The 13,897-nt window shown below is 52.9% G+C and overlaps 2 protein-coding genes across 3 annotated transcripts in view; one reads left to right on the top strand and one right to left on the bottom strand.

Annotated features, from left to right (window-relative positions):
* HDDC3 (HD domain containing 3) overlaps positions 1 to 2,762 on the top strand; it is a 5,194-nt gene extending 2,432 nt beyond the window's left edge. Inside the window, exon 4 of the mRNA XM_015593667.2 lies at positions 2,625 to 2,762. Within this exon, the coding sequence (XP_015449153.1) occupies positions 2,625 to 2,716 (92 nt within the window). The 3' untranslated portion in view covers positions 2,717 to 2,762. The remainder of the gene's footprint in view (positions 1 to 2,624) is intronic.
* The window catches only part of MAN2A2 (mannosidase alpha class 2A member 2), a 16,464-nt gene continuing 4,966 nt past the window's right edge, over positions 2,400 to 13,897 (bottom strand). Inside the window, exons 9-24 of one of the 2 annotated variants that reach the window (XM_025049902.1) lie at positions 13,779 to 13,897; positions 13,291 to 13,493; positions 12,916 to 13,098; positions 12,645 to 12,759; positions 12,391 to 12,458; positions 12,072 to 12,237; positions 11,331 to 11,567; positions 10,984 to 11,106; positions 10,568 to 10,682; positions 10,153 to 10,286; positions 9,790 to 9,931; positions 8,066 to 8,199; positions 7,645 to 7,719; positions 5,903 to 6,097; positions 5,597 to 5,707; positions 2,400 to 4,960 (exon numbers count right to left, since the gene is read on the bottom strand). The exon at positions 13,779 to 13,897 is cut by the window's right edge and continues 34 nt beyond it. In XM_025049902.1, coding sequence (XP_024905670.1) covers positions 4,808 to 4,960; positions 5,597 to 5,707; positions 5,903 to 6,097; positions 7,645 to 7,719; positions 8,066 to 8,199; positions 9,790 to 9,931; positions 10,153 to 10,286; positions 10,568 to 10,682; positions 10,984 to 11,106; positions 11,331 to 11,567; positions 12,072 to 12,237; positions 12,391 to 12,458; positions 12,645 to 12,759; positions 12,916 to 13,098; positions 13,291 to 13,493; positions 13,779 to 13,897 — 2,273 coding nt within the window. In that variant the 3' untranslated portion in view covers positions 2,400 to 4,807. The remainder of the gene's footprint in view (positions 4,961 to 5,596; positions 5,708 to 5,902; positions 6,098 to 7,644; positions 7,720 to 8,065; positions 8,200 to 9,789; positions 9,932 to 10,152; positions 10,287 to 10,567; positions 10,683 to 10,983; positions 11,107 to 11,330; positions 11,568 to 12,071; positions 12,238 to 12,390; positions 12,459 to 12,644; positions 12,760 to 12,915; positions 13,099 to 13,290; positions 13,494 to 13,778) is intronic. The other variant, XM_025049905.1, reaches the window with a different exon arrangement.

Consider the following 13,897-nt stretch of genomic DNA (forward strand, 5'->3'; position numbering starts at 1 on the left):
TGTGTTTTCTACCAAAAAAGACCGCAGTTTATTTTTATGAAAAAAAAAAAAAAAAAAAAAAAAAAAAGGCGAAGGGCAACAGATGACTTGAAAGGAAAACGAATTTCAGGACAGTCCCAGATAAACGGACAAAGTTCAAAAGCTCACTCTAATCCTCTTAAGGTAGACCACAGTATGTAACGTTTTGGAGAATTTGGGTTTTCATTTTTTCTTTAAATTAGTTTTTCTGGGGGTGGGATTACAGGATTTTTAAAAATACTTTTTTTCCTTACACTTTTAAAAACAATACTTACCAAAGTTTTAAAATCAATCTGCAGTTTTTAAGTGGTTTAAAATTTAATTTCAGGACATTTAACAAACATTAACACCTTCTGTACCTTTGGAATGATTGTCACAAGGTGCTTGATGTTTTACAAATCTCACGTTATGTCATCTGTTCTTTATAATTATAATAACCAGATGAGATGGGCAGGGTTGGGATTATTCTCGTTCTATAGAGAAGAAATAAGAAGCTTGGATTAGTGAGAAGGTTTCTTGATGATCAAATAGATGGAATCGTGACAGAATCAGAACCTTAGCGCTGGGCCTTTTAACCAGACAAGAGTGTGCACGACTGAGGTCACTAACACTGGACGTAGTAAAGATCAGGTCTGAAGTGGCTAGTGGATTCGGATTATAAATCTGAGGCCTCCTTAGACAACCCGTTTGATAGGAGCCAATAGAGAAAATAGGCATTTTTTAAATTCAAAAGTTTTTCAAAGAATCAGAAACTTATAGAGAAGCCAGAAGTATAGGATAAGTAACTTTTTTTCCTTGAACCACTTGGGATTAACTTACTGGCCTGATGCCCTAGCACCCTTAAATACTTTAGTATTTAGACAAAGACATTCTAAATAACCAACTATAACCATCAACATAAAGAAAGTCATATTAATAATTACTACCTTAAGTCTGTGATAATAGGGCACCTCACAGTTTATATGTATGCTCACTTTGTCTTTTGCTGGGCTGGGAAGCAAAAGTTTTGCTTCTGGCCTAGACTTAGAATGCTTTAACATTTAAATACTTCGTTTAGCATTCTTAGGCATCAGGAGTTGAGGGAGCAGCAATATAGCTGTGCTTACTCCTCTAGTTTGAGTGTGAGCTCCTATGCATTCTGAAAGGGAAACCTGTCTTTAGAGCTTCTCAAGGCTTCCACACCCACTGCTATCTTAAATCTTCAACCCTGTCACATTCCAAATGCCAAGATCTCATCCCCAACCCGACTTAGCCTTCCAGTCTTAGGCTACCTAATTATGTAGAGTTCACTTCCAGTTCATGTTTATTCTCAACTAGGGAGGTCCAAAGTCAGGAGCCAGAATGGATGGAGGCTCTTTTGCAGACCCATTTGGTCTTGGCAACTGAATTCTCACTGACTCTCAAGTAAAACTGAGGTTTGTTGTGAAGCATCTGGTCTCTCCAATGAGAATTAAGACAGGTCCAACCATGAGAATTGCTCCTTCAAGTGTTTGTTCTTGGTACACATTTTTGTTAGGGAAAAACAAAGATGTTCAGATATCTCTATTTTGGTGGTAAGCTTTATCCCACCACCCAGTCTTTGATTTCCCTCCTCTGTGAGTGCCTGAGTGTCATCAGCCAACCACACTGACAGTATGGGAAACAGATCAAGTTCAGGTTAAAGATGTCACTCTCCACGTGTTAAAGGTTATACTCACCCGCTACCCAAGCCAAATCAAAGCGCTGTGTGGGCCTGGCTCACCCTGCGCAGGAGGACCCAGTTCTTAGTTTGAATCTGCCTTTCTCTTCGTCATTCCAACGGGCCATACAGCCCTCCCTTCTTCATGGAAATGGAATGCTTCCAGGTGGATTGAGAGGTGCAGAAACAGAATTCCATCCATTTCTAGTGGTCGAAGTTGATTCTGTTCGGTACCAGTTCCACTTTTGCTTGTAACTCTCAGAACTGTGAGACCTCAGTCCAGAGCTCCATGGTCAAGGGTTGCTGCTTGCCTTAAAATTGGAGACCCATTTCCAAATTATGTATGCAAAAGAATCATCTGGGAGCTTAAAATGCAGATTCTTTGGCCCCTATTCCAAGGGACTAGTCCAATAGGTTGTGCCCAGGGATCTGCTTTCCCCCCATGTACTACAAGATTTTATTTCTTGCTCTTGTCACGTGTCTCAAGGAGTCTCAGGGAGCTGCAACTCTGATCCACAGACCCTCATTCCAGCATCCCTGCTGAAGAAGCAGCCCCAGTCAGGACAGGCCAGAATGCTGGACTCCTGATGATCCTGGGCCACACCTTGACCAATCCTGCGTTACATAGTTCTAGAAGGCCAGTGTGTAGGATTAAACATTTCAGTTCCGGGAAGATGAATAATTTCATTGCACATTTAAGACCTCCGAAGGTAATAGCCTTTATTCTGCTAATTTCCTAGGGGGTTCACAGATTCTCACTTATCATTTATTACAAATCATATACTAGCGAATAACACCTGCTATAATGTAACTGCTTAGCATCCTTTACTAGTGTGGTTACAGCCCATATTTACTTAGCTCTTATATGTACTAAGCACTATGCTAAGCACTTCACATTGATGATCTTATTTCTTCCACTGTGATGTAGACGGATTCCATGTGCCCTGGCCTGAAGCTGGCAGCACCAAGCCTGGATGGTCTGGAAGAGCTCCGCTGCGTCCCTCTAGAATCTTTACGTAGCTGCTCAGCAAGCCCAGTGTCTTACTCTAAGGACCCCAAGGCAAGCTTTTCTCTTAAAGTAACTGTACTTGGCAATTTTTTAAGTGCTGCAAATATTTTCTCTCAAATCTGTCATTTGCATTTTAACCTTGCTATTTTCCATCATACAGGAACTTTGGATATTTTTTGTGGTAAAATCTCTTTATTTTTTCCCTCGTTGTATCTTTTAGGTTTCTTATTATGTTTAGAACAGACCATCCCACACCAAAGGTCTAAAAATACCCTATATTTTCTTCAGTAATTTTGTAGTTTAATTTTTTGATTTTTCCCTCTGGAACTAATTTTTGTAGAAACTGTGAGGTAGAGCTCTAACTCTTACTTTAATAGATAGCCAGTTGCTTAAAGTACTGTTTATTAAATTATCCATCTTTTTCCCCACTTAAAATACTCCTTTTATCCTACACTAAATTCCTGTATACCTGGGTCTGTGTCTGGACGCTCCCATTTGTTCCATCAGTCTTTCTGTCTGTTCCCACTCCAGGTCTCACTGCCTGAACTCACAGTCGCTTATTTGAGAGTCCTCTGGGAAGTCCCATAGGGGACAAGCACCTGCCGCCCACCTCAGCGCCACCACCCCTGAATTACTCAGAATTAAATTCTCTTGGTATTCGCACACATTTACTCTTCCAAATGAACTTTAGAACCTGTCAAATTCCAAGAAACATTCAATCTCACTGGAATACGTTGACTTTATGGGCTGATTTGGTATAGGAACATGATGTATATCATCTGGGTCAACTTACAGATGCTCTTGATAGGTCTTCCGCTGACTCTCTCAGATGTGAAAGGTCGGCCATTCTGTCGTCTACAAATAATGACAACTATAACTCTTTTTCATCTCCCTCATCAGCCATCCTGCAGGAATGAGTAGTGCCAGGACTTCCTTCAATAACAGCAGGTCTCAGGCTAGTATCTGACTTGTGGGAACGCCCATGGTGTCTGGCTTGATCGAAACCTTCATCTAGATTAGGATGTTTCTTTCTAATCTTAACTTAGCATCTTAAGGGATAGATTGTAAATTTTGCCAAATATTGTTTCAGCATCTATAGAGACTATCATAAATGTTTCCCTATTCATTGAAGCTGAAGTGAAGGCTGATGAGCAGCTCCAGTGCCTCTTGATTTACTCACACATCCCTGGTCCCTGTGCCAGGAACTGGACACTTCCGCAGAACTGTACTGATGGTGAAGCTTCATGGCCTGACTGTAGGTGCTGAAAGCCTTCTCGGGTTGCCCATATGCAAATGGGGTCTTGGAGGCTTCACTTTCTTTTCAGGGAAAAGAAATTTGCCAGGCCAAATGCCCCCATGACCGGAAGGAGCTCTCAGGGACAGTGGTATACAGGGTACAGGCACCAAAGGGGAGTTAGGTGGGGTGGAGGACCACCCCCCCTGCCCCTGCCACCATCCCACAAATCAACACACAGACCAAGTGCCCAGTTTGAGATGGGGGTTTTGTACCTGAAGTGTCCTACGACCTCTGGCCATAACAGTCTCTAGTGAGTCCTTCTGCCACACTGCCACCCCTAGCCAAGGCGTGCAGGCCAGGGAGCACTTGGAGTGAAGTTGTTACAGAAAGTGGCAATTCCTTCTACTCCTCCGTCCTCCTCCCAGTGGCCCTCTGCCCCTGCTTATCACACCGGGATATATAGTCCCTGCGTAACCACTTATAGTGACCCTGACGCTGGGCTGTTACCCATCTGGCCTCCCCTAACTCTCCTGCTTCTCCTCCATCTCATTTTGGGAAAAGGATGGGTACTTGAGCCTGTGCCCAACTGGACGGCCACTCACCCCAAAGCAGAGGCTGGCCCTGCCCATTCTAACCAAGGGCCTTCCTTCCTTATCTCTCCAGCATCTGCCCTAGCCGCCCAGCACTGGGCCGTGGGTTGCCCCCAACACAGAAGCAACAATAAACAGGAAATGAGGGCAGAGCCCAGTTTGTCACAGTTCCAAGAGGTAGATCGGGACAGGATACCCAATGGGGCTTGTCCAACCCGACCTTATTTTAGAGGCAGTCTCTGTGGATGAATTTTCTCTTCAGGCCACAGGAAGCCCTAGCCCAGGCGGAGGCGAAAGGTAGCAACCTCCATGGGCTCCAAGTAGATGTCAGTGCTGTTGGAGGGCGAGGCCAGAGGGTATAGCAACGTCAAGGAGGTTGGCTGTACAAAACCCACATCCAGGCCATGGAAGAGGCTCCCCAGGGCCACCTGTGCAGAGGAGAGAAGGGCAGGGCTGTGCTAGGTGCTGCATTGCCGGACGAGGCAGCTCTTCCTCCACGTAACCTGTTACCCCTTTAAGAATCTCGAGGAAACGGTGGCCCCTCTCAGCAGCAACGTGCCTACATACGCATGCAAGTTTGCACTCAGTCTCGGGCTCACCGAGATGTGCTCAACCCCAGAGCCTATCCACCGACCCTAGGGTAGGAACCACTGCACTGAGCTACGAGCTCTTTGGGGACAGGGACCACATCCTGGTTCACTTCTGAGGATCTGGCACATGGAAGCATTCATCAGTGCTGGCTTAAACAACGAACAGCGCTTGCAAAGTCACAGCGTGATGGCTTTTGGTTATTTCTGGTGTTGTTTACTTTGTTTGACAGAGGCCTCTACTCACGGAACTGTTCCCAGCTATATGCCTGTCTAGCATTTGCCTCTGCCAGGCCTTAGGAGCTTTGAAAACACATGCCGACAGCTTCTCCCTCTCTCTAAGAAGCCCCAAGGTGTGACCCCCATCCCCCTCATCGCTGCCTGATCTCACTGCTATCTCAAAAGCTCTCTCACGCTGCCCCATTTCCCTGCCCCCTCTCTTCAAGGGCTCCCTTCTCACACCTGGGCCCTGCTCACCTTGCCTTGGCTTGTGGTGCAATTGAAGCCCAAGTTCTTGGCCTCAAGGCCACAGTCAAAACCCTTGCGGTGTAAGATGAGTGCGGCTTCTGCAGAGGGCAAGGTATCATCCTGGGGGACAGACAGTACAAAGGCAGTGTTCAGAAGGTGGTGCTGGGATAGGGAGGGGTCCAGGGAATAAAACAGAATTTGGCCAGAATTTGGTTCTAGAGTCACAGGGCTGAGGGACTGGGATAGGGAGGGGTCCAGGGAATAAAACAGGCCAGAATTTGGTTCTAGAGTCACAGGGCTGAGGGGCATACTCACCTCGGCCTGGAGCATGCGCAGGTTGAGCAGGTGGAAGTCACAGGGAGGTGAGGAAGCCAGAGGATGGAAAGAGCGCAGCCCAGGGGCTGGGGGCTGCCTCTTGGCCACGGGCAGGGCCAGCACGGGGGCATTCAGGTACGTGGAGGTCAGGTGGCTGAGGAGGGATGGGTAGCTGGTAGAGTGGCCATCCGGGACCTGCAAGATTAGCCCGAGATTTGGGTAAGGGAATGGAGCCGGGGCGAGGGGTCAGCATGAGGATAAAAGCACAACCGGATCGGTTCCTTTGGAGAGCGCTGCCCCGATGGGTCTGGGTATGAGGGCTGCCTGGCTCCAGGACCCTCAAGTGTGGCCGCCTCCCATCTCATACCACTTAGAAAAAGCTACTTCACTAGGCCATCTCTCCTCAACTCTTGTGTGTTTTTATTTTTACTTTTATTTTGTTTTTGCTTCCCTGACACTATCGTGAGCAACACCTCACATCACAGAGATTCTCTGTGTAGAGAAGATGGAAGACAGACAGATGTGAGCTTCACCACAGTGTAAGGGCCTCTGATGGAGAAGGGCCTCCGAGGGATCCTGTGGTTTCAAATATGACCCCGTAGCTACAGCACCAGCCCTGATTCTCGGGCCCAGTGGTCCCCACAGCTGGCCCACTGAGACTACTTGGATGGCTGGCCTGGATGTCACAATCACAGGCCTAAGCTGAACTTTCCTCCAAGACAGCCACTTTCCCTTGTTCTGGATTTCTGTCCCTAGTGCCACCCTCCTTCCAATCGCCCCAAATCTCTCACTTCCCTCTGCCTTGATCTCCTTTCTACCTCTGCTGTGTCCTCACATCCACTCCAGACTTCTCCCTCCCACTGCTTAGGTTCCAGCCACCAACCTTTCCTGCTTGACTAGCCTTTAAATTGTCACCTCTGCCTCCAGTCTCTTCTCCACAGATCCACCCTAACCCCTGCTGTTAGAGTGACATGGTTAGGGCAGAATCCCTACAATGTCCATCCTGGCTCAGATCCTTCACTGGACTCCAAGATAAAGGCCAGACTTATCCAGGCATTCAAGGCCCACTACAGAACCAATCTACCGCCCCGCCCCCCGCCCAGTGCTAGCCCAGCGCCAGCTAACAGAACTTGCTGCAATAACAGAAGTATGCTGTATCTACACTAACACAGAAGCTACTACCTGCTTGTGGCCACTGAACCCCTGACACGTGACTAGTATGAAGAACTGAACTGGTTACTGTATTTAGTTCTAATTAGTTTAAACAGCCACGTGGGGCTTGTGGCTGGACACACTGTACAGGCAGCTCTCGTCTGAGTGAATTCACTGCTATTGCCCACCAAGTCGTCTTTCCTGCCCCCGGCCCTGTGCCTCGGGTCATGTGTGTAGATCAGGCCCCCACTCATCAAAGCCGTGCTTGGATGGCACCTCCTCCTGGAAGCTGTCCTTGATCCCCTTGGCCTACAACGCTCTCTGGCTCCTCAGGACTGGTGGACATACCCATTTTCTACCTGATATTTTCATACACGTGGCTTATCCCTGACCCCTACCCACCAGTAAATCCTTAGAGCAGAGTCAGTATCTTATGCACTGTGTCCCTCTCGGGCCTCAGAGCACAGAGGGTGCTCAGGATCTATTTGGGGCACAGACACTGGAGACAGAACGGCAGGCTCTGTCATCGCAGGCTCCGAGTCCAGTCACAACTTGCTAATACTAGTTCCACACCCATTGCCGGCCCTTACCTCTCGGGTACTGCTCCTGCTGTTGTGAAAGACCAAGTCCCTAAACATGGTTGCCAGTTTGGAGAAAAAGCCAGGCTGGTGGGGGCAAAGAAAGCCATGAGATGAGCAGGCCTGGTGCGGAGAGGGCTGGAGAACACGGGGGCCCAGGGGAAGGAGGGGCAGGGGAGGCAGAGAGAGGAAGCTGGGAGATGAACACAAGGGGGCACAGGCGACAGGGTGCTGTAGGGGAGGGAGGTGCCAGGTTGCATGAGATGGAGCATCAGAGCATCAGACTAACTCCCCCTGACCCAGGAATCAAGCCCTACTCACTCCATCCCTGCCCACCTCCAGCTCCGCTCCCCAAGCCCCGGCTGGCGCACCCCAGGGCGGCCCACGGGGACTGGCCTGACCTGGCTCCCTGTGAGGGGGGCCCAGCAATTACCTCGCTGCCCAGGGTTCGCCGTTCCAACAGGAGGCGGAAGTAGTTGCAGCTTCTCTTGTTGTCCTTGAGCCCTTGGCCGAGGCCCCGGTTGTCATCCTGCATGAGCCGCCGGTCCAAGATCACCTCCAGCTGGCCTGGGGAAGGTAAGTGTGAGTCTCCAGCCTTCCTCCCCTGTCCCCAAGCAGACAGTGACCTTTGGAAGAAGGTCCACAGGCCCTGAGGGAAAAGCCCAGTGGAGTGGCAGGAAGCTGAGTCACTCAGTAGAAAAAGCAGCTGTGGAAACTAGTTCACAGAGGCAGAAACCAGAGGCTGGGAGAGAGCAGGCTGACCCTGACAGGTCACTGACCCCACTCTGTGACTCGGGAGTGGGACCAGGCCAGGTGCCCAGGCAGGGAGCCGCATCCAGACAGGCTACATAAACAAACCAAATAAGCAAACACAATACTGCCATTAGCAGCTGCTGCCGAGGCCTTAACCAGACAGGTCTTCTCAGGCTGAGCAGCTTCTATTGTCACTAGAACATGCTCTCCTGTCCTCGCTCTGTGTGGAGACAGACTTCAGCTCTGCTTCCACCACGGTCCTCACAAGGAGGGCTACAGAGAAGATAGCCAGATGGCATCAGGGGGAGGCTCAAATTAGGTGTCATTGGGGTTGCCCTGGGGAAAAGAGATGGCAGACGACCACCTTGGCTTTGTTTTCTAAATATGCTGAGGGACAGGGCTCATTGCAAAGCTGACATATGTTGGGATGTAGGTTTTCCCAGCACCTGTTTTTTTAAGAATCTCCTGAGGGAGCCCACACAGACGGCCCTACCCGCCCTACCCGCCCTTCTACCGCCCCAGCCCTGATTCTGACTTCAGTAGTTCCTCCAGGTTTTTACTCTGAGTAATCACAGGAAGATGGCCGAAAACCCTAAGATGAACCCCTGGCTTATAAAACAATCATTTCTTAACATGCTGTTTCCCAGAAGGGCAGAGAGAACCGAGCAGGGACATTGGGCTTGGTGAGGAGTCAATGACAGACAGGCCTGCAGGAAAATTCTACAGCTGGGGAGGTTCTGGGCGAAGGACCAGCAGAGACACACTGCTTCTACCCTGGAGTCAGGTCCCCACTGCACTCACCACCGCCCCTCGCAGAGCCTGGACCGGGCACTCTTAGCTCGGTCCTGCAATAAGGCTCCACCCAGGAAACGGGAAGATCTGGAGGCCTCAGGAGCCACCAAGTGCAAACTGTTCACTTCACCCTGAGGACACGGAGCCACCGGGGCTTGCCTGGCATGACGGGCTCCAGGCCAGTACTCCTTGTGCCTTTATTTTGATTCTTAAGAATGTCATTCTCTGTCTTAATGACCACGAGTAGGAAAACTGTGTCTTTCTCCGCTTTGCTAAGTATTTCATCACGACACCCACGCACTTTTCCAACCGTCCCTCCCATCCCGGGGCAGAAGACGACTGCAAATCTCAGGAGAGAATCACCGTTCAATATTCTGATATCTTTGAAGGGATCCAATGGGGAACCCACCCCACCGGGCCCCTGCATCAGGGGAGAGAGTGACAGCAGACGTCTTTATCCAGCGCCTGTGTATGACTGACAGGAGCTGTTAATGGCTCACCCTTTCTGCAACGTGGAGAGAAGGGGAGGTCTGCAGAGTGAAGAGGCTTGGGGGCGGGATGGCTTTCTCCTTCTTGTCCTCTACCCTGTGCACAGCTCCCGTTCCCACTCACCATCACGGAGGCTGGAAACGCCCAGGGCCTGGGCGGTGTGCAGCGTGAGGCGGTTCTGCGCGTCCTGGATGTAGGCCATGACTGGCATGGGGTAGAAGTTAGCCTGCAGGGGCAGCTTCTTCAGGTACCGCCTGGGCTGCACCTGTGGGTCAGGGCCAGCAGGTCAAGGACACCTGCCCCCTCCACACACACATATTTGGGCCCCAGGGGGTCCCGAATCTCAAGGAGTCTCTTCCTAACCTCTCCCGCCTGATTCTTCCTTCTCTATCAGGGCAGACCACCCCTTGGTGCCTGTGACAGAGGCAAAACACAGTCCAAGTCCTGCTCTGTGGAGTCTCCAGGGCTCTGGGTCCCAGCAATCACCTGGAAGCCATTGAGGTCCGTGAAGAAGGTGCCCTGGCTGTCAATGGCTGTGTGGATGCGCAGGGCCAGCTCCCTGTTGACGTAGTCCCGGATGTCCACCAGGGACGACATGTACAGAGACAGCCCCTCCACCCCTGGGCACAGGGACAGAGGGAGAGTGTCAAGAGACTCGGAATGTGTCAGAATGAGCCACAGCCTGAGAGAGTGAGCTGGACGGGCTGTGCCCAAACTCCCAAGCCATTCCCAGCATTTCTGGATGAGCCTCGCTCCAAGAGAATTACTTAAGCATCATCCTTGCCTCAGATGACAACTTGTTGGGAACAGATACTTGAACAGAGCACGGGCGGGAGGAAGAGAATGTCACAGCCGTGGGCCCCACACCTCCTTTCTGACCTTCCTCATCTGCAGGGCGCACCTGGTAGGTTATAGAGCCGGACCACCTGGTGAATGTGCTCGTAGTATGCCACCACCTCTGAGAAGAAAGGGCCTTCGGTGACACGCAGCACGGGGGGATCCTTGGGGACGTAGGGCTGGAGAAAGAGCAGGTAGCAGCTGAACCCACAGCACCGAAAGCAAAGCAGGGAGGTTCCAGCCCAGGGTGAGACAGGGAAGTGGCTGTTCACAATAGGTCTGGCCTGAGATCCGAGATTGAGCTCTTCACCCACCCCGCTACCTCCCAGAGGTGGCAGCACAGGTGAGGCCGCCACAGGCAGGGCTCAACCTGGAGGATGGCCCAAGCCCCTCCTCACGGTCTCAGTTCACAGGTCTCCAGTGCCCTCTGTTAGTGAGGCTCCCTGGCCCACTGGGATTTGCGAGCTGTCTTTAGGGTACCTGGGCCTCGCCATCGGGCAGGAAGAGGTAGGCTCCACTCTTGTCTTTGGACGTGCGTGTGCCGTAGACAAGGAACTCCATGTCCATACGCTGCTCCTGCTCCTCATCCACCCTTCGGATGCTCTGCCAAAAAACACAGCCCTGACCCCTGGCCCCACGACGGCATGTCAGGCCTGCCCCCTGGGAGGGCACGGACAAACTTCCCCCAAGAAGGCAAGCCCAGCTTCCCCTGCTGTCAGCTCGGAGCCGAGGCGCCCTCTCCGGGGCCTGCCATCAGTCAGGTGGCCGCATGCTCACGGGCCCACCTCCACGCACGCCCCCCTCTGGCTCGCACCCTGGCCCTTTACCTTGAGGAGCCCGCTAAGGCCTGAGAACCAGACCTGCATGTAGCGGTTGCTAAGGGCGAAGTCGCCAGTGCCAGAGTCAATGATGCGTAGAGGGAATGCTTCATGCCTGCTGACGACCAGCTGCCGGCCGTGCAGGTAGATGCGCACGGAGGAGGGCAGGGTGTGGTGCCCATCCAGGCCTAGCTGTAGCTGCAGCACGCCGAGGCCCAGCGCCGGCAGGCGGATGGGCACAGACACCTGCCGACACAGGACGGTGAGGAAGCGCGGACTGCAGCCTTGGCGTCAGTTCTGGACACAAGCCTGGGACTCTCACCCTGGAGCCTGAGCAAGTCCCTACACCCACCGAGGGGTCCTCTATCCCATCCTCTGAAAGTGGAGGTGATATCACTTGCCCCTTATCAGATAGTTCTGAGTCTAAAACGATACCTAGAAAACTACGAAGTGGTAACCACACCCTAAGCTTTCAATAAGAGTGTGTTGACGGAATGAACAATGAGGCCACGTAACTGCCATTTTTACTACCATCATCACTATACCAAATTTCACCCTCTCTTCAAAGACAGACCAAAATCCCAAGAGTGACTGTTCTTTGGGCAACCCCTCTCCCCAGGACTCACATCCCTAACCCAGGGAGTAAGCAGGCTCTGCAAGCAGGAGGGTCAGAGGCTGGTGTCGGAGGACAGAGGCCAAGGAGCAGCAGAGGGCCAGGGCCGGAGCCCACCTGGCGAGCCCCCGCCTCACCTGGTAGACGTCAGGGACCATGTCAGTGGCGGAGCTCCAGTGCACGCTGACCTGTGCAGCCAGGGGCTGACCTTCCTCCGAGAGGACACGCACCTGGGGTGAGCTGACCAGCAGGGACACCACGCTGAGCCGCTCCTGTTCCAGTGGGTTGAAGAGCACCACATACCTGTGGGTGGAAGGTGGGCTCACCCAGGAGGCCACTGCTCCCAGCTGGCGGAAGCAGGGACAGCGGCCAGGCCGAAAGTCCCACAGCGACTGGTGGGTGTGGGGGTGGGAGGGTGCTGGGAGTGGTCTCCGCGCCTGGCCTGGTTCAGCTCACCTGGGTGAGGAATCCAGCCGGATCACTGTGCGCTCTGGCAAGGCATCGTGATTTGAGCGGGTGTCATCCTGGAGTTACGTGGGTGGGAAGGGAAGAGCCATCATGGGGCTCGGCCTGACTCAGAGTCCTGCCTCCTCTGTACCCCTGCCCCCCCATCCTGGATGCAAACCACCAACAGCACTGGGCACAGATCTTCATCCAGGATGGGGAAGAAAAGGAAGAGGGTCCCCCAACAGACCAGGAGTGCACCTCACCATTTGGAGGAAGGGCACCTCAGGGTCAAAGTGGTAGGTCTCCTTGTCCCCCAGGACCAGATAGTGAGCTGCATTAATGATGACCTGCTTCAGGTTGACGAGGGAACGCAGCAGCCTGTGGGGCAGGAGAGGGACCGTAGAGACAATGACCACAGAGAGCCCATCTGCCCCCGGCGGGCCGGGCCCGCCCACTGACCGTCGCCCAGGGTGTCCGTCCTGTAGGAGGGTGAACGGGGTTATGGGGCTGAGAGAGAGAGGAGAGGGCTCCCACCTGACCCCGTAGTCCGCCACGACTGCCTCCTTGGCAGTGCCAGTGATGGCGTCGTGGTGCTGGAAGAGCCCCAGCGTGCGCCGGGCTTCCGTCAGAAGGGCGAAGTTCGAGAGCGGGTACTGGCCAGCCAGTCCAGAGCGGCGGGCGTGAGCCACAGCCAGGCTGTACAGAATCTCGGCGCCCCTGCCCCAAGAGACAAGTCAGCCCCTGCCCACGCAACGCGACGGTGCCACCGTCCTCTGCCCACCACTTCTCCACCGGCCCTGGTCTCCGCGCCCTTCCAGTCCCCTTGGAGCCCATCCAGCCCCTCCTCCAACCCGAGGCCTGCTCCGCTCCCTCCAGCCTGGACGGCGGGTGGGGGCGTGGGGGTCTTACCGCAGGTGGGCTTCCAGGACTCGGTCCAAGCTCTTGTAGAATGGCCGGGAGGTGTAATAGCCTGTCCAGTAGTGGTCCTCCCGGTCCGCATAGGAGAAGAAATCGCCACTCAGCACAGGAAACCCTGGAGGCCGGGCCCCTGGCTCCACCCCTGTCCTCTTGTACAGAGCGTCAAAGTAGTCAGAGAGGGTGCCAAACTGGGCCTGTGGGAACCCCAAAAACCCACTCCCATCAGTGCCAGAGCCTCCTGGAAACTGTGGCCCCAGTGCCGCAGCCAGAGCTGGGAGCCAGGTCCTGTCTACACAGAGGGCGGTCATTGGACCTCGCGCACAAGCTGGGGGCCTAGGGAAGAATTCTGACAGAAAAGGGGAGCCTTGCCCAGAATCAGGAATGAAACCTTGCTTGGAGCTGGCACAAGGATCCTGGAACCTCACTGTAAGGGCTGGGCTGTGGCCCTGCTGAGACCCCTCCCACGGTGCCCCACGTACCTGCACATGGAAGTCAGGCTTGCTGTTGAGGAAGTCGAAGAGCCGCTGGTAGTTGGAGAACTGAGCATCCCACTCCTGGGGCTTGTCATAGCGGAAGTCATCGCCCAGCGGCACCAGCA

This window comes from Pteropus alecto, unplaced genomic scaffold (genome assembly GCF_000325575.1).
Source record: "Pteropus alecto unplaced genomic scaffold, ASM32557v1 scaffold60, whole genome shotgun sequence".
Classification (NCBI taxonomy): Eukaryota; Metazoa; Chordata; class Mammalia; order Chiroptera; family Pteropodidae; genus Pteropus; species Pteropus alecto.